The 27,140-nt window shown below is 31.8% G+C and overlaps 2 protein-coding genes across 2 annotated transcripts in view; both read left to right on the top strand.

The window, feature by feature from the left end:
- Positions 1 to 622: 622 nt before the first annotated feature.
- Positions 623 to 27,140, top strand: part of LOC144976532 (protein broad-minded-like) — a 65,528-nt gene continuing 39,010 nt past the window's right edge. The window contains exons 1-15 of the mRNA XM_078920823.1: positions 623 to 715; positions 1,459 to 1,649; positions 2,271 to 2,429; positions 3,129 to 3,309; positions 7,252 to 7,326; positions 17,408 to 17,533; positions 18,056 to 18,131; positions 19,525 to 19,628; positions 20,831 to 21,031; positions 22,097 to 22,153; positions 22,751 to 22,853; positions 24,854 to 24,994; positions 25,501 to 25,614; positions 26,263 to 26,405; positions 26,553 to 26,680. Of these exons, the coding sequence (XP_078776949.1) occupies positions 1,498 to 1,649; positions 2,271 to 2,429; positions 3,129 to 3,309; positions 7,252 to 7,326; positions 17,408 to 17,533; positions 18,056 to 18,131; positions 19,525 to 19,628; positions 20,831 to 21,031; positions 22,097 to 22,153; positions 22,751 to 22,853; positions 24,854 to 24,994; positions 25,501 to 25,614; positions 26,263 to 26,405; positions 26,553 to 26,680 (1,760 nt within the window). The 5' untranslated portion in view covers positions 623 to 715; positions 1,459 to 1,497. The remainder of the gene's footprint in view (positions 716 to 1,458; positions 1,650 to 2,270; positions 2,430 to 3,128; positions 3,310 to 7,251; positions 7,327 to 17,407; positions 17,534 to 18,055; positions 18,132 to 19,524; positions 19,629 to 20,830; positions 21,032 to 22,096; positions 22,154 to 22,750; positions 22,854 to 24,853; positions 24,995 to 25,500; positions 25,615 to 26,262; positions 26,406 to 26,552; positions 26,681 to 27,140) is intronic.
- On the top strand, positions 8,666 to 16,651 carry LOC144977095 (uncharacterized). Its single transcript, XM_078921892.1, has 3 exons — positions 8,666 to 8,773; positions 9,648 to 9,808; positions 10,162 to 16,651. The coding sequence occupies exons 1-3, from the start codon at positions 8,752 to 8,754 to the stop codon at positions 13,123 to 13,125; spliced, it is 3,147 nt and encodes a 1,048-aa protein (XP_078778018.1). The 5' UTR covers positions 8,666 to 8,751; the 3' UTR covers positions 13,126 to 16,651.

Raw genomic sequence — 27,140 nt, 5'->3', positions numbered from 1 at the left:
TCCTTAACAGATTCTGATTTCAGTCAGTCACTTTGAATATTTACTTGGACTTGGAGTTTAGTTCTATTCTACGTTACTCAGTTACTCTGTTTTATTAATTGGCATTGATCTCCTAAACTTTATAGTTAGACAGGCAGGTCTCAGCCATTCTAATTTTACATCTGACAACAGTAAAACCTACACAACATGTTATGCTTTCAAATTCATTTCGCTGATTTATAACCCGATGATCATAAATAAAATTATAACAAAAACAATTTCTTCCGAACTCAAAACTTCTACTTTCGCTTTCTAATGTTAGAAAGAAGAAGCGCAGGAAATGATATTCCGCGCCACTTTTTTTTATCTGAATCGTAAATACAACATTTCACTTTTATTATTGCTCCTGTTACTGAATTGTTTCTGAGTTTAAAAATACTCAAACTCTAATTTCCACCTTTTTTCCAGAATAGTATTTGCTAATTCTTTTAACAATTATCTGCGAGTTCAAAACAAGATATCATAGCCAACAAAAAGAACAATTTTGTTCTGAACCTACGATCTATAGAACTTTGCCCATTTATTTTGGATACGAATTACGAATTTTACCTGACCGGAAATAATCACAAGAATGCGTAGAAACGAAGGAAGCGTCCAAAATGGCGGATGTTGACAAAACAATATCCATCAATATGTATGATTTAACCTTTTTGCATTCTTGATTTTATAAAAAGAAGTATGTTTTGCCCTATAATAATTCATCATATGATAGTAATAGCATGTCCTTCATTATCATATCACTTAAATTGTGTTTAATAGTGCAATGTGTGGTTGCTATTGTTGTAGTCTCCACTGATATTCGTCGAATCTACTCGAACCTATTTTTGTGATACTTTGTTAACTCATTAACTCTAGTCCGGTGGCTGCCGATAGTCTCACTGTAAGGTGAAATTAGTTTTTAAACTTTGTTTTTGGGCCTGTAATGTTTTGGTACTATGGCGTTATTTACCACTACCAACTTTTTGTCTTGCAGTGCTAGAACTGCCACAGTAAATTGCACTGAAATAGTGTTAGTGTTAGTGAAGACTGACATACCAAGGTTTTTAAAATTTTAGAAAAGCTGTCATGGCAAGTTATGGCTTTATATTACTTTGATAATGTTACAGATACGGTGCCAAAAAATTTAAGTTGTATCATAAAGACATTGTGCTATTTCTAGAAAAGTCATTTGAAAATCTCAACTAAGATCTAGCTAGATATTATTCTTAATCATATTCTGAAGTAAAATTATCACTCTCCTCACCAGAATATATATATATATATATATATATATATATATATATATATATATATATAAGAGAGAGAGAGAGAGAGAGAGAGAGAGAGAGATTGTCACCTCAGATACAGAATAGTGAGAATGATTAGTGCATTTAATTTCTGTTTTTTTTGTATTATTCAAATGTTGGTTATTTTTTCCAGATTTGATGTTTTGACATGATGATCTGAAATTACAAAACAATGTCAATGCGTGGATTAGAAGGAGATGATCTCAAGAGAGGTCTGCGTGAGTTGGTGACCAGTTGGGAACATATTATACGCGATGCAGGTAGTTTGGATCAAGCAGAGGATACATTATTACACTTAGAAGAAAATGATGAAAACTTCCACAAGTAAGTATAATATTATCATTATTGTTATTACTTTTACCAGAACTAGAAATCTTATTGCCTTATGCAGTAAAATTTATGACATCATTTTAAAGTTATTACTATTGTTGTTGTTTGTTTGTTTTTTGGGGTTCTTTTTTGTGGGGTGGGGAGGGAGGAGGGGGGTTGGTTTTGTTTTGATTCAAGGAATAATAAAAAATTCAACATATCACATTTTTTACTTTTGGTATATTGCATTAAAAAGAAGAAATTGTTTTGAAATAGCGTCATTTAGTTCATGATTGTTTAAAAACACATAGTAATGCATGCTATACTAGTAATACTAGTGTTAAATAAATGGATAGAATCAAAGTATGATTCAGACTTCTCCTCTAGCAAGCAAGATGCACAACAAGTGTTTTAATCTCATGATTTAATAGCACTTGGACATTATACAAATAAAACTCATACCCCGATTTTTTTCTATGAGGCTAAAATCTGTCATTTTGTATTCTGGGTGTATGTGAGTGATGTTTGAATCCTGCAATTTTAGATTTTCTTTACTCCCCGGGATTGCACATGGTTGGATTTCATTGATTAAAGTTATAATCAAATCTATAAAAAAATCTTATTTCTGTTTTTCAGACATGACTTTATCAAAGCATTGAAAAAGAAATTGGAGGAGACTCTGAGTCCTCTAATTGATGATGAGCTTGAACGATATTCCACAGCAGGTCACATAGACTCTGGCAGTCAGGAAAGTCTAGTGTCACAAATCACAGATCTCATCATACAGTCTAAACAGTGAGAAATACTTGCAGCTGTTTTCTTCTCTATTATTTAAAAATTCGTATTATATGTTCACAGAAAAAATATGGAACAAAATAAGTAACTAGGTACATTTAGGGCTCAAAACCTTTCTCTAATCAAAGATAAAACAATAAAAATGGCAATACAGAGCACAGAATCCAGAGAGATAGTGGAAAAGGACTTACCTTTCTTGTCGAGATGAAGGATGTGGACTGATACCTTTTTCCTATTTTCCTTTCTCTCTTGATTCCACATATATCGTGTTTTATTTAATTGTTGGCTAAAAATCAAGCTTTACAGCCTGAGTGACATATTCTGCAATTTTTTGGTTGTTACGTTCCTTTTTTGTATAACCTTCTATAACTTCTAGCAGCTTGTAGTTACTTAGTAAATTTTTGATAAAGGGGTTACCCAAAACGTCCACAATATCTATCTTTTTAAATTGAAGCTTACAATTCAATACTTATCATTATTTTTTCCTTCCAGCTGAAAGCAGCAACATTTTTATTATCTTGTAAATGTGGATAATTTATGAAAAATCATGCAGAATATATCAGATTGTTGTTGAAATTAATTATGATGCATCATTGAATAATTATATTCCAAATTATTTCTTTCATCTCATTATTTACAGCTTTTGTTGAATTGTTTTATATTTGAAATGATGTATTATTGAATTTGTCATCTTATCAGATATGGTGAATTGAAGAAAAGACTTGGTAGAAATATCGGCGATGCAGTGGACCATCTACTCAATAATTTTGAGTCAGAATTTGGGGTGGGTCGGAGTGGGTTAGATGGGGAAGACTTAAGAAGGACACCTTTGGTAACTGATGACGAGGAGGTATCTTCATTTAATAGCTTGTATGACCAGGTTAGCGCCAGCTGTCTGTATGCTTTTCATGTTGTGTTTTGTATGTACTGTTCAAGAAAATCTACTTTGCAGCTTTGATCTAGAATTTTTAAATAATTGGAAAAATAATCGGATAAGAATTGGAGGTCAGTTGCAGTGGCTCATTGTTTAAGTAAATCGTTATATGTTTAAAGCAGAATGAAAACATAGTAAGGAACTTAAAGTACATTAGGGGTCTGAGATAATGAGTTTTGTAGGGAGACCTAATTACCATTACTAAGACAAATTTCCAATTCTGTATAAATTTTCTACAGTTTTATTTTATAATTTGTTTTATTTTTCAAGCAACAAGAAGTTTATTATTTGGAAAAAAGTAAAGCTGCAGAAGTAGATTTATATTTATTTGGAAAAAAGACAGTCATTGCTATACCCGTTTTAAACTTAAATGAAATTAAAATATCATTGTAATTGTGGTAAATAACAGGCATTAAATAGAACAAAAGTTAGATCGTTTTATTTACTAATACTAAACATTAAATGCTTGTATAGGATTGAATTTGACTGTCTTTTTTTCTTTTTGAAATATCACTATCGAAGAATTCCATGTTGTATAAAAATAGCTGAGATATCAACTGTCACACATTCCCTTTCAAGGGAGAAATAAAACGAAAGTTATTGCATCTTTCATTCATTTTCTGTTTTATGGTTTTAAAAATGTTTTTTAAAAAATGCAAGTTAATCTTTTTAAATTCTTTATTCAATATCTTTTAATTGATGGTTATACAAAATCGCATTATTTATTTCATTTGAATTCATATTATGGAATTCTTCTTCATACATTTTGAGACGTAATCAGTCTGTTATTGCATTATAATCAGCATTTGCTGTCTCAAACTTTAATCCAAATAAAGCAAGTGTGAAAAAATATTTATCTTCAATAAATAACATAGGACAAATAAATGTTGATGTTTCAGATTTCCCCTTTCTTATGATATGATTAAGCATGTAAAAAAACTGGAACAAATGGAAGTTGGTGATTAAAAAAAAAAAGGACAAGAGATATTGTTGTGTTTACATCCTTGACCATATTATGTCAAGACGAAGCAGTGTGGTATCAGCTGGTGAAAATTTGGTTTGAAGATGTGATACAATAGATGGGAGGAGAATAAGGAGTGACCGGAATTGATATAAGAGATATAATATCTCAAATAATCAATTCTAGTCAAACGCGCAATAATTCATTGCCCTATCACCTCCCTGTCTTTGATGTAAACACAGCAATGACTTGTGCCTAATTTATCTGTTTATTTTTTTCTTCACATCATTAATTTGTCCAGTTTTCTTACCTATTTAACAATTTGTTTTGATAAAGATGAAACCAGAATCATCAATAACCATTTGCCTTATGTTATTTATTGAAGCTCAGTGTTTCTTCACATTAGTTATAATTGCATTATAGACTATTGGCAGCACCATACTCTTTGATTAATTGATTAAGTACTAAACATCTAATTTTACATTATAATTTATCGATATCTCACTTGAGGATTGCATGGTTATTTATTATATTAAGTGTTTATCGTCCTGACAATTTGAGACAACCTGTGTCATGGAACAGATAGAGACTTTAGTAGAAAAGTTTTCAGAAAGATCTTAGAATGAACTCTCTGAAACCACACAAGTGTAAGATTTAATGATAATACTTCTTGCAATAAATTAGCATTTTGCGCGGTTTCTGATTTATACAAGATGCTTTAAATGCGATATATTAAATTGATCCTCATCGAAATTTGCTCACTTAATGCCTACAATGGCAGATAGCAATATTCTCATCATATATATTTTTTTTTGTATGAGTTCTACAGAAAACGTACAGACAGATAATGTTTTTTGCATTTTACTTTGTTTTGTTTGACACAAATCTAAAGGTTTCAAGTCACTTTTTATTTAAGATACAAAGGCTTTTTACTGTCATCAGGTACTACATTGTATATGCATGCTTCGGTTTGTTTCTGTATTATTTTCTTTGCATAGCAAGTTCATGCTTTATATGTTATATAAAACCAGCGCTTGTTGTCATAACTTCTTACTTTCTGAGGAAAAGTATTTTGAAAGGAATGATCCATTGTTTTTTATATTGCCTTAACGTATCAGTGTCCTGCTTGTGTCCTGCATATTATGCACTGTATATCATTTCCAAAAGGGGTGGGGGTGGGGGGGGGGGGGGGGACAAGTAAATCAATAATTTTAGATACTTGGTTTTAACACAAAGTAAGATTATTCAGCCAAGAAGTGATGGTTTCATCAATGAGAACCTGGAATGAGAGGCTCAAATTTACTTCATTTACACTGCAGCTGCAAAAGTAAATTATGAAAAGTATTAAAGGATAGATTGGCCCATAATTCCAAGAAGTTTTACCCTAACTAGAGGTTTGTCAGGAATTACATTTATTTGCTGGATTGAGTCACATTACACACTAGTGAAAGAATTCAAGCACTTAATCTTAATAAAGAAAATGAAAATTGTAACTTAATTTGTAAAGAGCGATGCCCCCTCTCCTCCCCCCAGATCCTAACCATAAGGATTATAGAATATTTGCGCTATTATATTTAGAATTCCAAACAAGTGTCCATCTGCAGTTCAACCTGAGAAGCTGCCCTCATAATGGATTTAATATTTCAAATACCAAAAAAATTAAAAACTCTTTTATTATACCCATGACATCAGCTGCAATTTTTGATTAATATTTATTCTTCTATTTCATTTCTTTCTTTTTTTTTTTCATTGAGCTAGTCGTTTATTTTTAGCCTCAGAATATATATCACTCATCAAAATATTTTCACTTTTTTATAATTATTATTATTATTTTTTTTGGTAGACTGTTCGTATGTTGTAATGAGCGCTGCATATAAATTAGATGAACGATGATATAGGTTATACGGGTACTCCTATGACTAAATAGGTGCAAGTTAACAATACATTATTTTGAGCTCGTTGTAGAAAAGTATGCTAGCTGATTCAATCGCTAAATATTTCCCTTGGAGAAATCTTAAACCCAATTTCCTTTAAAGATGTAACTTTGCTCAGATTGATGGTTCAGTAGATCTCTTCAAAGATTGATGCATTTTCTATTTTTAAAGAAATATTATTTATTTCATTATGCAAATGAAAATTGCTTGCAATGATTTAATCAGTCTTAATATATTTTTAGGATATTTACCAAACAATCTCATACTTTTAGTTCTTGCACCTGACACATGCTAAATAAAAGATACTCAAGTCATTAAAGCATGTTTTTTTTTCTTTCTGTTAAAATGGATATTGTATTTTTCAGCATACCCTTTTATCTTGTGAATGGTGCAAGTTCCTTAAAAAAACAAAACACGATTCATTGTATTTTATATCGCAAATTTATTGCATGCATTTCTTATTTTATTATTATTATTATTTTTTTTTTTTTGCGAGAGCTTAGGCAATTTTTTTATCATTCACATTAAATGTTTGATCCATTTCAAATTTATTATTATTCATGAATGGAGTGAGATATTGTTTCATGTAATTGCCAATTAAAGCTGTTTGTCTTTTCCTAAGTCATGTGATTGGTTAATTAATGCTAAATATAGTAATTCAGTTTCAAAGAATGTCAAGATTTTTACAGACTTGTTTTACCTTGCAGTTTTATCCAGAAATCGCCATAAATAAAACTTTATGAATTTAAGAGATCGAAATATAGATTGGGATTGAAAAGGCATATTTTTAAAAGTTATTTTTTAAATTTATAATTTTTTTTATCACTGATATATATAATTAAAAAAAAATAATAATTAAGGACCATTTTGATCTTAATTGAACAAAGCTTTTAGCCGTTAGGAAATATGCTCGATAACTGTTTGATTTTCTGTTTGTATCTTTGTTTTAATGTTTTGTTCTATTATTATTACATTTTTTTTTACAATCTAAAGGGTAGTGTGATGATTTTCAACCAAGACTACCTAAAAAGTATTGCAAGTATGTTGACAAAGACACAGAGTTTACAGGTAAAAGAAGGAAGGATTTCTATTGTTATTTGAAATAAATCATCTTAAATTCTTTTGTTTTGAAAAGTTTCATTTCAGCATTAAGTTACGACCTTTTTATCTTCAAAATAATCTTAATTAAATCCTTATTTGCTTTTAAGATTGTTTAATGAAAGTTTGTTGTTTTCTTTTAGTTGTGCAGGTTGTTTATCTGTTGTCAATTGCACTCATGCATATGGTAGGATAAAGTTGTGTTTAATCTTTTAAAAAACAACAACTTTTATCCACTAAAAAGTGCTAAAAGTGCTTTACAAGGGGTCGGCACTTATGTTGATAACAACAAGAAATGAAGTGAGTAGGAAAGTGCCAGAAGACAATAGAGAATAAAAATTTTGAGGCGGCAATGGGGCCTCGAACCAGCAACCTTACTGGTACGACAACTCCGCCTGGCCGGGGAGAATGTGACTCTACCGTATGAGCTATCCACAATCCCCCCCTAAAAATGGCTTTTAACCCTAGTCTTTTATTAGAGCCTTCTCTCCCTGACTTCTTGAGGTCACGGGTTCAACACACACACACACATATTTATGCTTAATAGCCAATGTTCTCAACACAAACATGTAACATGGAAACGTTTGAGACATTGAGTATGCTCCGGTATTTGGGGTGAATTTTTAATTTAGAGAAGTGAGTGGAGCAGGCACTTATGTTGATAACAACAAGAAATGAAGTGAGTAGGAAAGTGCCAGAAGACAATAGAGAATAACAAATCTTTTAGTAGTAGTAGGTACTCCAAACCAGCCACTATCGGGTAAAATTATGATGAAAATCGGGAAAATTCATCACTTTCACACTGCTACTCTCAAATAATGTGTAAAATGTATGCATTACACTTGGTGTCATTGTAAAGATCATCCTTTTTTCTTTATGATAGGGAAAAAAGAAAATGGTTTTGTTCAATAAGTAATATTAATAGATTTGAATAAAAATGTGTAGAAAACGGTTGGTCGGAATGCTCACGGTCAGTTTTTATGACCTCATCTTTTTCAACCGGATGTCTTGCGAGCGCCGTTTATGAGATCGGGAAATGAATGGTGTTATTTGAAGCAGAATTGAATTCTCTTTCGTTTGGTATATAATTTTATATTGTATAAAATCATATTCCTCTCTAAAAATCGATTTTTTTGAAGTTTTTGACAAAAAAAATGCCGAAATATGAGAACATTGAAACGAAACTTACATGAAATGAAAAAGTATTCAATTTTCTATTCATGGTAAAAATTCGAAACTATTTTATGGAACAGCGTCCGCAAGCTGGCTATTTAAAAAGAACGACCATGCCCGGCCGCCCGGCGAAGTCATTCAAACGAAGGAGCGGAGTTGACGTTAGTCGACTCGCGACTAGTTGTAAACAAGGTGTGATTGATTGATTGATTTCATTCAAGAATGGATTCAAAGCTCATTATAGGTAAGTTATATGTTTGAAATCTACTTTCTGATCATTGAAAATATTGCTTTTTTTATATTAGTTAGTTTTTTTTTGTCAAAATCGTAAACGCAGTGTCTTTTAAAATTCTTTCACTTGCGGTATTCCCTCGTATCCAGCAACTGGGAACTTTGTGGCACTTTGTATTTTTTTATGTTATATTTTCCCCTAAACAAATACCAGTAAGACTTTAATCAGTTATCTAATATTATATGACACCAATCTAAATTTTATTTTAATGAATAATACAGCTGTATTTTGTCATCTTAATACACTAGACTTTTGTGGCGATGAAATCTTGATTTCAAAATGGCGGACACTCAATTCAGGTTTCGGACGAGTCCATTGCGGACAACTTATCGAGATTCACATTAGTTTTGTTTTAGTTCGAATGCGTTCTAAGGTTATTGGTTAAGAAATTATCATTAATTATTATTATTATAGAGGCGTATGTGACTTTACAGCAATAGTAAGCTTTTTTTTAAAAAAAATTATGTTATGAAACTTTGCTTTGGATGGGCTCAGACCCCTGTCAATAATTTGGATGTGGACTGATTTGTTTATAAAGTTATATGACTATTGTGATCCTTCAATATAATTTCAGTAGATCAAATATTAATTGTGCGCTACCAGACTGCCTGGTACTTATTATTACTAGCTATTACCATGGCAAATGACTTTTTTTTTTTTCATATTCATGTTGTAATTATTGCCTATTCATCAGATTCAGATTATTGTTTGGTATTTTTTATTTATTGGGGATAATAATAACGTGTATCTATTTCAATGTTTGTGTAAGGAAGATTTTGATTTTAATGATAAAATTAGTAATTTTCATTTTGATATATTTCCTCAGATGATGATGTTTACCAAGGGTTTAAAAATACCTTTTTGGTATCTGGGAGAGGTAGACGACCAGATTTGCCACCAATAAAAGTGAACCAGAAGTTACTTGTACAGCTTTATTTTTTGAAGCAGGAATCGGAGAACTGCTCATCAAAAAAATCTTGGAAGGAGGTGACTATATTTTTATTTCGTCATTTATATGTAATCACGTTTTTTTCAGAGAAGTTTCCCAAAGCTATCATGTGATCATCCATTGTCAAGAAGTGAGCAAAGTCAAGACAGTTGTTCTCTGACCGCTTTTTTTTTTTTTTTTTTTTGCTGGCTAAGATTAAGATGTTTTGTTACAGGAAGAAATCGGTGAGGATCATATGAAGGGGTATTGGTGCATTTCAGTGCCTAGTGGGATTCACTGTACATATGAGTAAGCATTGCTAACGAGAAAGGTACAGAGTTAGGTAACAATTGACAATGTAAAATTGTGTTGTATTGCCATTGTCTCATCTTTTCAAATAATTTGATTTCAGATTGAAGACTGTCTTCTACGGATATCCCCAGACCTTGCATCACACAGATCACGGATAAGGCATGCAGTGGAGCGTGCTTACCAGAGATTCTGCATGCAACGGCATGATCTGTCGTTCCTGGAATGTGGGGTTGACTTCGACTTTATTTCGGATAAGTTGTCGAGTTTTGGCATCACCCGTGCTTCATTGCCCTTTCCGCCTGCATCTTCACTGGATTTGAAACACATCGATAACGGATTAGTTATTGATATTGAACTTTCCAGGAGGGATATGGGATTAAGTTCAAACACAACGGCTCAATGGGTTTGTCATTTATCTGGACTGAGCATCAATTCTAAACTTTTTTGTGTCCTAAAAAAACATTCAAAGAGTGAACGACTCAGGAGCAACAAGACCAAACATCCTGAAAGGCTTCAGCAATTTCTGCTATCAAAATTTTCCCTTTCTTCGTCTCCACAACCACCCTCACATCTACAGCCTTCATCATTGCCATTACAAGAGCACCCTACGCCTCGCCCACCCACCCCACTACGATCTAGTCCAACTCCAACTACTCCAAAGCTGAAAGATGACCAGTTACATTTGATTCAGTCTTTGAATGAAAAACTTCTAATTGTTGAATCTGCACTACGTGATATTCAATCGGAGAAATTTTCTCTACTGGAGGAGGTAAAAGGACTGAAAGAGAAACTTAGTTCAGCTGAGGATAAAGCTTTAGTTACTGTGTCTAAATTAGAAGAAAAGTTTGAAGCTGAATTAAAGAAAAAAGATTTAAAGTTAAAAGAAATTAAAGCTGGGCATGACAAAATTTGTAAAGATTATTGCTCAACTATATCTGTTTTACACAGTGATTTAAATAAGAAAGATTTGTCCTTACAGAAAATGAAGTCAAAAAATAAATACCTTACAGATGAGTTACAGAAAGAGATCATCAGATATGAAAATTTAGAAGCTAATCCATTTGAAATTAAAATTAAAAATTCTAAAAATAATGAATATTCTGATGATGTCAGGAAAGCTGTCATCGCCTTAGTTTGTGAGACAGGTGTCTCAGCTAAAAATGTAAAAAAAGTAATTGATATTGTATCAAGCAATATTTTTCATTATGTATTTTCTGAAAATTTACCTTGTGCTCAAACAGTTTTAAACATGTGTGATGAGGCTTTTGTCCTTTCAAATATGCAAACTGTTGAAAATGTTTTAAAATCTGAAAATGCCTTGTTTCATTTTGATGGTACATCAAGAGATCAGAAAAAGATAGTGGGACATCAGTTCACTTTAGATAGTGAGGAAACCTTTTATCTGGGGTTTTTGCCTGTTGCCACTGAAAATTCTGACACTCTTTTGGATATTGCTATGATTGTTATTAGTAATTTAGTTGATTGCTATAAAGATGTGTACTCCATTTCTCCTGATATTATTTTAAGAGAAATTCTTTCTAAAATTACTAGTGTCATGTCTGATAGGGCTGCGCCCAATATTCTTTTTGGTCATAAATTTACAGATAAACTAAACGCTGAGCTTGGAGATTCCCTTCAGATCAGTTTTTTGCATTGTAATGCACATTTTCTATTAGGAATTAGTTCTGCCTTTGAAAAGACATTGTCAGTTTTTGAACGAAAGTTGATCACTCAGGACGATGAGTATTTAGGAAGGGACAAAGATGGGGCCTTTTCATTTTTTAGCAAAGATTCAGAGTCTGCGACAAATAGAATAATTCGATGTACTTGTAATTTGTTGGGTCCCAGGGGTGACCAGAAAAATGGATGTCGTCCACAGTGGATTACTTTTTGTTCTGATACTCACAATGTTGTTCCCATTCCTAGTTTTAAGTCCAACAGGTTTAATTGCTTTTTTGAAGCTGCTGTTTCTATTTTATTCCACCATGACAATTTATTGAATTTTTTCACTTCTGGTATTTTACATGATAACCCAAATTTATTGATTAAGAGTGTTACTCATGACCTTCAAGATTTAAGGTTAATGTCATTGGTTTGTTGTATTGCCCTATTTTGTTTAAAAGTCACTTCGCCTTATTGGTTTCTTGTCAAGAGTAATACAGTGAAGTATACTGATTTTTTTATGTATGTTCAAATGATGCATGACTGTTTTAAGAAATGGGCTGATGATCTCTCTGAATTACTTGATATTTCTTTTACATCTGTTTTTGGAGATGCTCTCCCTTTTTCCAAATCCCCTGCATTTGATATGGTACATAGTCAAATTGACAAATTTAATAATGTTGTAATGATTGATTTGTTAAAAATATTATGCAAAGATGTTTCTTCTGTTACTGAGAGACAGTTGAAAGATTTTTTAAATGATGGTTATTATGCTCATGTCAGTGATGAAATGAAAAGAACATTGAGCCATTGTCCTCTTACAAATTTGGTTGGTGAGAGTGCATTTGGTGATTTCGATTATGACATTAGTAAAAGGAGAAATGCATCACTCCATAATCGGTCCACCATTCATGCTGTCAAACGCAATAAAACAATATCGTTTTTATCTAAAAAGTCTGTTGAAGAGCAAGGGCTCATGTTCAAAGTAGCTAGAAAGCATGGGAAGAAAATGCGAAATGAGAGTAAGATGTTAAAAGATAAAGTAGATAATGATATAAGATTGAAATTTGTAGAGAATCAACAGAAGAAGATTGATAAGCAGATAAAGGATATGGAGAATATTTCCAAGGTTGAACGAGATGTTGAATTACACGGTGGGCCCTGTCGAACAGATAAAGATGTAATTGATTTATTTGACAGGCTTAGAGTTGAAAATTATTCAATGACAAAGATAAAAGATATATTGAAGAGTGAAATACGTTTTCATAAATGTATGTCGGGCGGAAGGAGTTTAAGATTTGGTGATGTTGATTTTATGTTGGATGCTTTAAAGTCTTTTTTAAAATCAAATTCTGTTTCTGGTGACATTGAGAACCCATCAAAGAAGCGAAGAGTTATATAGCCTGATTGAGTTTAATTTCTTTTTCAAGCATTAATGATTTAATGTGCATTTTTTTTGTTGTGATTTCTCGGTTTCGGATTATTTTTCTCTCTCAATTTTCATAGCTTAGTCTGAAGCTGCTGAAGTTATCTAATTTATTTTACTAAGGAGATCATACTATTTCTGAATTGTACGTTATTCATGCTGTACGTATGGAGTGTTTTATTTGTATATCCTGACATTTTGCATATTTGTGAGTTTTTTTATTAGGTGAAATTTTTGTGATTTCATTATTTCAGTCTTGCTTCATGTTCTTTAATGACCAATGTGTGGCTTGCATACTTTGGCTATTTACATTTTGTCATTGTATGGATAATGAACTTTAATTTGATGTATCACATGAATATGTACATGTTTTTATTATTTTTTAATGAATTTTTAAAAATCGTTCAAATTGCTCTTTTTTACCTCCCTTGTCGTTTTATGTGAAATTGGCTTCGGAGCCATTTTCAAGACCTTTTAAAAGTAAAATAAAGTTCTTTAATATGCTTGGAAAAAAATAGGCGTGTTCCCTGTGTTGCTGTCTGTCTGTCTAGCAAGTTTTAGGTATGTGGTTTGATTACTTTTCATTTTACAATAGCGCAAAGTTGACACCGGAGCAAGTTGCGCGAAGGCGCATATTTTTCGAATCTTCAATATTGCGTAAATTCCTTAATAATTGAGTTAGAGGGCTCATTTTGGTATCAAACTTCTTAGAAAATTGAGTACTATGTGATGAAACATAGACTTTTTGGTTTTTTCTTAACTCAAAATTTGGTTTGGTGTACCTAGTAGTAGTAGTAGTAGTAGTAGTAGTAGTAGTAGTAGTAGTAGTAGTAGTAGTAGTAGTAGTAGTAGTAGTAGTAGTAATAGTAATAGTAGTAGTAGTGGTAGTAGTAATAGTAGTAGTAGTAGTAGTAGTAGTAGTAGTAGAAGACAATATAGTAGTTGTTGTAATGCTTTGTAAAGCACTTTGAGCATGTTTAGTGGATATTGCACTATATAAAAGCAAGTTTTTTTGTTTTTAAAAAAATAGTAATATTAGTGGGAGTAGTGGTGGTGGTAGAACAGTAGTAATCGCTTTTCTGCACAATGCCCGGGAGAGGTGATAAGCATGTAGTTATCCGATCATGCAGTAATCTGATATCTGAAGGAAGACAATCCTTGCTGACTTTAAGGACGTCAATAAATAATCTGGAAATGATGGATCTTGAAACACAGTATTTCACCACAGTTTTCGCAAAGTTGTGTTGATTTTCTGCTTCCGAGTCGCGAATGATTTTTAGTTTAACATCGATAGTGATATTCTTGTTCTTGGTTGCCATGTTGTTGATAGTTGAATGATCGAAAATGATATCATGATATTTATAACTTATACAGAAAAAGTAATTGAAAACTGATTCATTGATTTCAGCCAATCAATAAGACAATGCATTTGGTACCACCCACACAATTATGCCATTTTTGGGGCAAAATTATGCCAATATTATGCAAAACAAAGGCAAATTATGCCATACATTATGACATAAATTCGACATTTGTGCATGTTCTTGCGTGCTTTTGTAACCCCCAAAATCTAATTTTCACAATAAATATGAATACTGATAGGTTTAAAAGCTACATTTTCATTAAAACAACTAAAAAGCAGAAATATATACCAGACTATTGGTTTTTTTTTTAGGGTTTTACTGCGCTTGCAACACATTAAGGTCATATCAGCGCCAGTAAAGAGGAAGAAAATGGGATAGTTAAAAGTTCTAGAATTACAATTAAAGCACCCAAGAAAAAGTAAGACATAGGGGAACTAGGAACAAATCGGGATCAGATGTAGATTCCAAGAGCATACCACCAATGTACTTAGTTTGAGATCATCTATAAGTTTCATCCGGACACAAGCACAAAATCCAACAAAGAGGAATACACTCAAATGCTTACATTATACATTGAAAATAACAAATATAATAATACATAACAGAGAGATGATTTACAAGGAAAAAAAATACAAAGCCAACATTTTCTGTAAAAAAAAAAGAGGCAGTTTTTATTTTTTTGTTTTTTTTCTAGCTTTTTGTTGATGGATGCGGAGTCAGATGTGGAAGGCCACAGGATGCGGCCGCATCGGATGCAATGCGGCCGCATTTTCCTAGAGGGACAGATTTAAGCACTAATTAGTGCAGTTCGCCCTGCATCTCAGCCAATTGCTTTAATGACATGCGATAGTTTACCCAACACATTCCCCATAAAATAATTAATGCTTCAACCCATTGCAAGCTTGCACTGCCAATAGGTTGCAATTGTCAGAGAGGTGTGAACTCTCAACAATGCTATGACACCTTGACTGACCAGGCAAATGATGATGATTCATCATGATATCACACGTCCCCGATAATTTATGATGTGTGAAAGTATTTTACATTGTTACACTGGTTGTAAAAAAGAAAATATGATGGCAAAAGTAGAAGATTGTCGACAAAGAATGTGCAGTTATGAAAACTTATTACATAAGGAGGCACGATGACTGAGTGGTGTAAACTCTCACTAACGTTATGATTATGACACCTCGCATGCCTGGCGAATGATGAAGATTCACCGTATAGTAACACATAATTTACCTTCGTAATAACTTTATGACACTATCATATGTCCCTGATAAATTTTGATGTGTGAAAGTGCTTTTCCATTGCCATCGATTTACACTAATTATAAAAATATCAGTTGGGAACAGTAGAAGATGGTCGAAGCAAAGCGTGCAGTTATCCGAACCTTGCATGCAGTTATGGAAACATATTATATAGAGAAAAATTCCGTCACCCAGGAATATCGTGCAGTATGCATTGAGTGCAGAGAAGTGGTGACTACTGTAGTAGTAGTAGAAATTATAGTTGTAGTTGTAATAGTAGTTTTAGAAGTAGTGGTGGTAGTAATAGTAGTAGTAGAGGTAGTAGTAGAGGTAGTAGTAGCAGTAGTAGAGGTAGTAGTAATAGTAATAGTAGTTGTATGGGGCAGCATGGCTCAACAGTACAGTCTTTGCTTTGTACCCGAAAGGTACTGAGTTCAATTATCCGCTGGGGTGTTTGGCCTTGAGCAAGTCACCTCGCATTAGCTCAGTTTGCAGCCTACACTACAGCTTACCTTGTAATGGACCCTAAAGAAAGACATTTTTTAAAAAAAATAATAGTAGTAGTGGTGGTGGCAGAAGCAGTAGTAGTAGTAGTAGTAGTAGTAGTAGTAGTAGTAGTAGAAGTAGTAGTAGTAGTAGTAGTAGTAGTAGTAGTAGTAGTGGTAGTAGTAGTAGTAGAAGTAGTAGTGATAGTAGTAGTAGTAGTAGTAGTAGTAGTAGTAGTAGTAGTAGTAGTAGTAGTAGTAGTAGTAGTAGTCACCATTGCTTCAACCACCATCACAGCATTGGCACTGCCACAACCACTACCACCACAGCATCATCATCGCAACTACAATCTATACCAACAATATCATCAAAACAAGAGAGAGAGAGAGAGAGAGAGAGAGAGAGAGAGAGAAAATAAGTAGGAGTGAAATATCTGTTCAATGTTACAGTTATCATTTAACGTTATAACAAGTGTAACTAAATGACAAATTGCCATATTTATGGACAATAAAGATCTATTATTATTATTATTATTATTATTATTATTATTATTATTATTATTATTATTATTATTATTATTATTATTATTATTATTATTATTACCATGGTTAGCGTCTTGATCATTTATTTGGGGTGTTTCAAAATGCCATAGCCCTAGGTATTGCAGTTTCTGAGCCTTATCTGAGCCTTATACTAGTTTAAAGGGATCACCTATCTTAGTGTCTCCATAAACTTTTGCAATCACTAAAGATTGCTGCAAATGAGTGTTGGAATGATGAAGATCATTTATTTTGATTTGGTCATGGTGTTAGCTTTTATATAAATTTTGCTTTTGCACAATATTTGCACTTTTGTATGCGGGTAACATACTGTTGTCTTTTCTTTTGTTTAAAAAAAAAATGGGGGGGGGGGGGGGGGGGGGGGGTGCTAAAAAAAAACACTTTTAGGGTCATAGAATTAAATACACTTTTCTCTCTTGGTAGGTTGGCACTCAAATGGTGAGTCGCAGATTGCAAAAAATTAAATTTGCATCTTTTCCTGGCAAACTGGCTTCACCGGTCTGTCTTTCAGGCAAATTGATCCCCGTTAACTTTCACCCATGCCCTCCCCCCCCCCCCCTCCAACTTATTCCATCACTTCACTACCTCTACTTTTCAGGCTAGACGAGAAGCAATGCAGAAGCTGAATCAAATCATCTCAGGAGAAATAGTGCAAAACAGACATTGGACACAGCTACGCAAGAATCTTCTAGAAGCTATGGCAGACTCTGAGGAACAACTTTCAGTGAGATGAATTCATTTAGAAAATCAATACAACATTCTTTATTTCATCTTAAGTAAAAGCTCGGATATTTGTTTTTTAAATATATTGTAATAGGAAATAATCGTGTGATGTCAAAATACTGGTTCCAAATACCTCAGAAGTGTGAGACCAGTCCTTTAAAGGACTGGATACATACAATGTGCAACTGATTTTCTGGTTTCTAAGTGATGGCATCACATTTTCGAGCATAAATAAATGTTGGTCATCATCAAAGATCACCCATCCTCGCTCTTTTATGCCCTTATGATTCAATATGTAACTTACTCACGTTTTATTCAATGTCCGGAGGATTGATTACACACATTCAAGGAGTTTTGAAGAGAGGAAGGTGTGACATCACGACTTTTGCTTCCCTTTTGCATGAGAATATGCACACAAAGAACTGGCTTGGTGCTGTATGAGATGACTGTTACTTTTTAAATTGATTAAGCAAGTTATGTATTATTTTATTCTATCCTTTCTTTTTGTTTTTTTTAAAAACAGGAATTGTGCTTGAAGTTTGTCACGAAATCTTTCAACAGCACATCCCATCACACCAGTCAAGTCTTTATGCTTCTAGGTAAGAGTGTTTTAAGTTCCATTTTAGTGGTTTGGAAACATTCTCTTCAAAACATTTCTGTAGAGATTAAAACACGATACAATCAGCCGACCTTATGAATGAATAAAAGTAAAGGGGAGACAAGTTGTTTTTTTTAATTTTTATTTTTTTTATTTATTATTATTTCTTTTTTTTCATTTAAAGAGGGCAACTTTTCAACTCTATCATTCTATCATTTTATGTTCAAAAGTAGCTACAGTCGAGTATGGGTATATTGACATCATTATAAGAATGTTGATAAATGCGTCATGTTGATATTTCAGTCCTTCCAAAGAATTAAAGGAAAACAAATGCGAAATGTAAGATAACAACAATGGAAGTCAATTTGGATGATTTGACTTGAAATGGGCGGATTTTGAAATTTATGACATTTTACTTTATTTGACCCCAAAAAGTCAGTTATTGGAATCATTTTATAGACCCTGTCCTCAGCACTGGCAATGATGTAAGATAAGGAAATGCCCTCAGGATATGTTGTGAAAAGCAGCAGAGGGTCTTGATAGCTGCTATAGCAGCGAGGCCTGAAACTGTCACGATGGTGGAGCACCATCCTCATCTGACTGTGCATCAGGCATCAATTGTGACTTAACTAGTATCAAGTGGTATTGAGACTGAGTACCGGTAGTTGTGGTACTGACCTTGTCATTAATTTCTTGAGACAGAGAAGCTGATCATCGGTACTGCATATAAGATAAAGAGGGAAGATAAGATGTCTCAGTCTCATTTACTGACACTCAGTTCAAGACAGACCATGGGATTGGCCAGGCAGTTTGTGAAGACAGGTATATTATCTTGCACATAGTGGGTGATTGTGGGGAGCATTTCTCATTAGCCTATTTGTTGAAAACCAAGTAATATTGGGAATTCCAAGTGCTGGTATCCATACCGAGAAATGCTGTTCCCAGTTTGGGCTAGACTCCACCACTGACCTCAAGGTTCCGACCAATGATTGCCAATTTTGGTAGATTGCAATGTTGATATATGTTATTTGGTAAAATTTATGTTGATGTACTAGATCTTTATTTACGAAACTTATATCCAAATAAATGGGACTTTGATGTCATGTAGATATCGGCATTGTTGATATATCTGCTCTTCACTGTATTTTGTTTTTATTTACTTTGAACTTTTTAAAAAAGGAAATAGAAAGCACAATTCTTAATGTGAGATTATTTTCACATTGATCACATTGTTCTATTTTGAAATTCAATTTTCTGCTCTGAGCTACACACAGAGAGGTCTGTTTTTGTCCTTTGCCATGAGAATGTAATGTTATGGTATACAATAATGCTGATAAATGCTTAAGTAGGACTTATTTTAAAAAGTAATAGTACCAAATCTTTAATCTCCCCAGTTGAATTCCTTTCTGGTGAGTTCACTTCTCACAGTTCTATAATTCCATCTGTTCGAAATGGTCTTAATTGCTCAGACAAGTCAATGGTCAAACTGCTGAAATCTGTGAGTTAATATTGTAACAATAGCATATTTGTGTGTTTTCTGGTATAATTTATTCATTCATTCATTCAGTCATTATTCTTTCATTAATTAGTTCATTCCTTCATTTATTCATTGTTCATTCTTCATTTAATCTTTTTAAGAATGATACAAGCATACATATTTATAGGGATAACCTACCAATAAAATAAGTAACTGTTCATTCTTAAATTAAAGCCAGAGTCTCTTTATTAGTTTAAGCAGGAATAATATGCCTTGAAAAAAATTCAGCATTTGGGTTTTATTGTCAACCCCTCCATTCTTATTCGATAAGCGCATGAGTTTTATAGATTGCCAGCAATTTTATTACTGTTTGTCATAAACAATTTTGATCAATTTTTTCGATGAAGGGCTGGATTTTAAAAAAAAAAGACTATTCTGTTCCGTTTGTTTTTGATTGAAAGCAATTTTATTTAGGTCCTTTGTTCACTCTAATTTGATGGTGGGATTAATTCTTCTTTCATTCATTTCCCTGTTTGCTTCATAAACGGTTTCTACAATAATTGTAAATATGGAAATATAAGTACAACGATTTTGACAGAAGACACAGCATTGAAACCATGCTTTCCAACCTTTAATGGTCAACTCTTGAAGGAACGAAGCAGGCAAGCTAATGCAACCAAACTCTACCGTTCAATACATAAGTTGATTGAAGCTCCCCACGACCTTGAACCTGCAACAACGAGGGGAAAAAACAAGAGGATGCGATTACAGATTCCAGATTCCATGCTCAAGAGTGCAATGCCATGAGCAGTATTTTTTCCATCAACTTTTAGAATTTAGAACAGCCTGCCTGTGGATATAGTTAGCTCTGAAAATCTAAAACAGTTCAGAAACTGAATCGCTTCTGTGACAGTCTAAACATCGACCCAAGGTGGTTTGCAGAAATTCACAAAGAAGAACACAATGCCAGACAAAACAGAAGGAAAAATGAAAGAACAAAATTACTCCTCACCAATCCCCCCCCCCCCCCCCCCAAAAACAAAAAAAAAAGAACAAACGAAAAAAAAAAAAAAAAAAAAAAAAGAAAAAGAACTAGCCTCCTTGATTTTGTGGTATGATTTTTTAAAATTGTTGACTTCTGCCTGATTTGTTAGTGTTGTATCATGCACCATCTTTTAAATATTAATCTCCCCAATTTTTCATGTTCTCATTCTCAACAACAGTTCAGGCTCATCATAGAATTTCAGCAAGAAGCCCCCAACTACTGGGTGCGTTTTCCTCAGAGTTACCTGAGGGAAGTAGTGGAGAGCTCACTCAATTTGTTTGCCCTCCACACTGTATCACCTTCACAACCCCATCGATTATCTCCCTTACATTTTGTCTCCATTTTGGATCCAAAGGCACAGTGGTTTATCAAATGGATGGTGAGTCTGACATCATAGTTTGATAATTTAATAATATTTGTTCAGTGTGTTTAAGAGCAAAAGAGAATAAATATAAAATATGCACCGGCATTTTCATATATATTTGTAAAATATAGATATAAGGAAATACCTATCAAAGTTTTCATTAAGTAAACTAGATATGGATTTGTTTCCTGTTAGAATATTTAAAGATTATTGGTCATTATTTCAAGTCTTTTATTGTGTTGATGTCTTGTTGCACAATGTCTGGTTATGTAATAAATTCAAGTTATATTGCTGTGGCCAGTAATGGATGGACTATGATTTAAAAATTCTAATACCAGCTTTGTGTTCTTGGTTAAGTCACTTTATACACATTGCCTCACGCAAGACTGACGTGAATGTGTAACTGGCAACAGTTAATGACGGATGGAGTAAGAGTGATTGTACAATTAAAAAAAGGGGTACCAAATTGGCAACTTTTCTAGTATAAAATAAAAATGTTGTCCCATATGATCAGCTTTGGGAATAAATTAGACTCGCAGAAATGCACTATACAAATGGGCATGTATATAATATATTTAGAGTCCTGACGATGGCTAATTAGGCCTGGAACATTAATGTTGACTGTCTCAAACATTGTGGTAAATATTAAAATAATAATTCGCTCCATTGCTACATGTCGAGCACTTTTCGTACCATATTTGTATCAAACACGATTCATATATATAATATATATATATATATATATATATATATATATATATATATATAGTATATTATATTATAAATATATATTATTTATATATTATATATATATTATATGATATATATTATATATATATATATATATATATATATATATATATATATATATATTATATTGCCATAAACTGCTATAAACATACATATATAGTTACATACTTTGTTGATCTCAGACTGCTTTTTTTTCAGCTATTCAGAATTGTCATGAATAGACGTCAGCAATAACTAATGTGTGTTTGATCAAAACCTTCCAATGGTCCATGGTGGACATAATAGTGTAAAAAATAACTTGGTTATAAATCTTTTCTTCTTTTTTTTCAGCACGGAAACTACAGCAGAAAAATACTTCTAGAACTTCTCAAAGATTATAAAATTTTGGTTGGTCAATTGTTTTTCTTAGTCTTTTTAATTTTTCAATAACTTCATCGCAAACTGCTTTGGTGCCGTTAAAGTTTCTACACAATTAAGAGACAAATAAAGATGTATATTTTTTATTTGTTTGAATTTGTTGTCATAGCTTATGTCTAAATCTATCTTTTTTTCATATAGATGTATTAAATGAAATAGATTGTTGAAAAAAATAACTCATTATTATTGTTTTAGTGACCATTATTATTATTATTATTATTATTATTATTATTATTATTATTATATTATTATTATTATTATTATTATTATTATTATTATTATTATTATTATTATTATTATTATTATTATTATTATTATTATTATTATTATTATTATTGTAATTAATATTATTGTAATTGATATTATTGTTATTATATTATTTTATTATGATTATTATTGTTATTTATTATTTATTATTATTATATTATTATTATTATTATTATTATTATTATTATTATTATTATTATTATTATTATTATTATTATTGTTATTATTGTAATCATCATCATGACTATTTTTATAATTATTGTTAGATGGTAAAAAAAATATTGTTTGGATCCATTTTAGGTTGTGTCTTCAGTACGACATTGTTTGAATTTCGTAAACTCCAGGCATAATCCTCCCTCTGATGATGATGAGCTTTCTGAAACTCTGTCTAAAGTGTCCATCGGTGAGGGCTGTACTCTACTTGTGATATCTTAAATTCCAGTTTCATACAAATCAAAACTCTTTGTTGTCTTTGTAACTGCGGATAGACATCAGGACAATAGAAAAATATAGAGTAATTTTTAGATTTGTGTAACATAAAATGCCATTCTGGGTTCTAATAGCTGAATTGGAATAGCACGATATACAGACCAGTTTCACATCTCTGCATCGCATGTTTTTTTTTTTTTTACTGACCCCAATGTTCACCAAATAGGGATTTGAAAGTTTTGCTAGATCTTGCAGAGAGTACTTTGTTGCTACAAAAAAAATGGGATAGAATATGACTCCCTAGGCTAATGACTCTGCATTGGTCATGCTATATCTCTTGACAAAAGAAATATTTAAGTAGATTTTTAACCAGAGGCGACTTTCACAATTCAAAGTTTGACAAGAAGCCTGTTTTTGACAATAAGAGAGAAATGCATTGTACAGAAGTCGTCCTGGGTGTCGTTGAGATATATCTTTTGACCTCCCCAACCACCCTGCATTGATTAACTAGTGCTAGATCTGGCGAACTACTTTTTCACATACTATTCTATCCGAAGGGTAGCAATCAATTGCTATTGTCCGTTTAATTCTATAGACACGGGATAAACTCCAACTCTATTGGCCTTATGGCCTTTTGTTTATCTTCATTACTTTGAGTTCTCTGTCCATTTTTATAACATAAATGTATATAAAAGAATCAACAATATTGTGTATATTTATAAAGCACATTTTTGCTGTAGTTTTTGTTATTTATTCCCCTAGGGGACATATCGATTCAAATTTTTATTTCATACATCACAGAACAACTGATAAGCACCTTTTAGAGTACTTGCACTCTTACAATATTAGTTTTTGCCCATAATCCCGATGTGATGATTTTGTAAAAAAATTAATTAAAAAACATCATTTTTATTATTGTTATAGTTATTAGATATATTTTGATACTTGGAATTAAATTTTTTGAATTATTTATTTTATTGAACCAAACAAAAAACCCATTGTTATTTTCATTATTGTTATTATATTTTATAATACTTTTCCATTATCATCACTATTTGTTTTCCACGTTTGTTTGTTGTTTTTGCTTTGTTTTTTTTTTTGTTAAAGAAAAACTTTTTTTCATTAAGAAAAAACGTCTATATTAAATTTTTAAAATAATTATTTATTTATAACCTATCTTAATTTCCACAATACAGTAGAAATATGATAGATGACTGCCGTTCGTAATAGCCTTTATTTCTCCACAAATATTGCAAGTTCTCCACTAGTTATAATAATAATAGTAATAATAATATAATAATAATAATGAATAATAATAATAATAATAATAATAATAATAATAATAATAATAATAAAATAATAATAATAATAATAATAATAATAATAATAATAATAATAATAATAATAATAATAATAAATATAATAATAATAATAATAATAATAAATAATAAAATAATAATTAATAATAATAATAAATAATAATATATAAATAATAATAATAATAATAATAATAATAATAATAATAATATATAATAATATAATATAATAATAATAATAATATAATAATAATAATAATAATAATAATAATAATAATAATAATAATAATAATAGTAATTCCCCTTTGTAGATATTTTGATTGTTAAAGCTGATATTTTCTTTTTAAAAAGCCATTATTGCTGGTAGTATTTACTTTATCATATTATGTCTCAGATAATTACTAAGTTTGACAGCCACTTTTCTGAGTGGCCAGATGGCCCGGTGCTAGTGCATTTGCTCTCTGACCACTCTCTTTCAGCCAAGCAGTTGGTGTCTTATCGATAGGGTCCTGGGTTTGTCTTCCTGATTTTTACCCATTTATTCCTCATTAGTCTTCTTTTGGCTATTCTGACTTGATGAAAGAAAATGGTATAACCTTGCCTTATCTTTTGATCTATTCAACAATTTACAAATTTTTTGTTTGTTTCCGAAATACAGGTGGCAATGACAAGCGCATTTATTACACTGGACAAGAACTAGAGTATGCATATTTCATGCATTCTTTGTCATTTTTGGGTCGTCTGCTTTGTTTTACCAGTGGACGAGCTTTCTTCCCTGTTAGAATTGAGGAAAAAGGAGGTGAGAAATAACATTGTTAAATGTCTAAGTATCATGCTCAAAATGAAAGCATTTGATAAAACCAGCAGGGCAAAAAGTCATTATTTGCTCTCATTGTGTTTTTATATTTAAGATATTTTGCTTATAATTTCGGGGATGTTTTTATTAAGTCACATAATCTTGATTGATCAATGCCTTTATTATATTTCTTTGCAAAATTAGTTTTTAACGAAAATATTATAAAATTTAAACTCCATTTTAGCAGTGCAAACTATAAACCACATATTTTGTAACAATATCATAACTACTTAAATTTCTCCTTCAAACCTTTTTTGCTTCATGGTCACACTACCTTAGCTCCGTTAATTTATATACTATTATTGTTATTATAGTGCGCTTATCCATTGTACTTTTGGGAGGCTGATTGTATTGGTCCAAATCACATGTACCTAGAACATGCATTTGACGTGGGGTTGGATGGCTTTTAAACTATAAACTATAATGTATATGTTTTCTATTCACGTCAGCCTCATCCTTCCCTTTGAATGTAAGCATCAGTCAGTTGTTGAAGGCTTTAGTACAGCTTATTGTGGACCCAAATATCTCTAGTGTCACACACAATGTCAAACGAAATGAAAGAAGTAAGTTTTTATTTCTATGGGGTTTGTATACCGTTATGTGTGAGCAATTTGTATTTCTTCACACTGATACTTTTGTCTGGGATATTAAATACTTTTGTTTTTGGTGTGTCAAGAAAAATAGAACAAATTCGACCAAATGTCCTTTGGTATTATGTTGAAGTAAACCAGATACTTAAAAGTAAATTAAAGGTTAAACTAGGAAACTTGTATTGAATAGTTAAGATATTATTAAGAGGAATACATGTAATGTCCAAGTAATGTCATTATTTTATAAAATATTAAAAAATCGGGGAAAAAAGATAAATTTAAAACAAACAAAACAAACAAAAACAAACTACCAAACAGAATTAAAATTAAAATTCCATTGTTTTGACTTAAAAATAGATTTTTATCATCACACAATATCAAATTATGGCGGAATGTCACAAATTGTGTGTTTGAAAGACAATATAAGAGATTATGGCTATTCTGTTGTTTAGCTCTCTTTGGTTTTGATAAGTTATTTTTGTGTACCATTTAATTATTGTGATAAAATCTCTTTTCTTTTAATATTTTTGCTATTTTTGAAATTCATATTTTGATTATAATGCTGCTATAGTAAACTATCTTTCTTACAGTATTAATAGTTGTGTCATTTTACTTTTCCAGGGCAATATGAAGCCGCTTCGTTAGTGACAGAAGTGTTCAAGTCTCTTTGTAACACAGAAGGTGTCTGTACAAGTTGTGTGTGTCGTGATGACATCATGAACACACTCATGACCCCAGTCATACAGTACCTGGATGCATCCACTGTAAGTTTTAGGATTTTAAAATATTTTGTTGCTTTATATTGTTTTCTTTTAATTTCATCATCTTAATTTAAGTGAGTATTTGGAGATACAGTGTTCATGTCCATTTCATGTCACAGAAAAGCCATTGGTTTTTCATGTATTTTGCAGGATCGGCCCGCTCCAGGGGAAAGCACCCTCATCCATGTAGCAGACATCTTGTCAGTTCTCGCCTCAAGCAGCAAAGGGAGAAGACATCTGCTATATGGGGAAGGAAAGAGTCTTTTCTCAAGGACGAAGTAAGTAACATGATTTGATTTTATCTCCTTTTGTGAAAAAGATTATGATTAAGATGTCTGTTAGATGTGTTATTTCTTTTTTATCATTTCAGACAAAAAATATTAATTTTTAATAATCATAAAGGATAATACTCTACTTATTGATTTGTGTTTTAATCATAACATCATAGAATCAATTTTCTAGTCTTTACACCAGAGCAAATTAGTTGTTTAGAACCATTAGGCCCATGAAGCTGAAGTAGATCCCGTTTTCTTCAGACAGTAATATTTGCTTGCTACCTTTTTGAAAGAATGTACGTCTGTCGTAAAGTACTTTCAGTTTGACTTATTAGATCCCATTTTACAGCTAATCAATCATTTTGCACATAACTGTGACAGTAAGGAGTCAAAGTGAGTTGTGGGGTTTTTATTTTGTGTCTTTGATGAATTTATTATTGTTTTTCTAAGTTTTAATATGTTT

The sequence above is a fragment of the Berghia stephanieae genome, chromosome 7, assembly GCF_034508935.2.
Source record: "Berghia stephanieae isolate SIO BIC M18660-M18661 chromosome 7, UCSD_Bste_1.3, whole genome shotgun sequence".
Lineage (NCBI taxonomy): Eukaryota > Metazoa > Mollusca > Gastropoda > Nudibranchia > Aeolidiidae > Berghia > Berghia stephanieae.
This window is presented reverse-complemented; position numbering and strand designations above follow the sequence as displayed.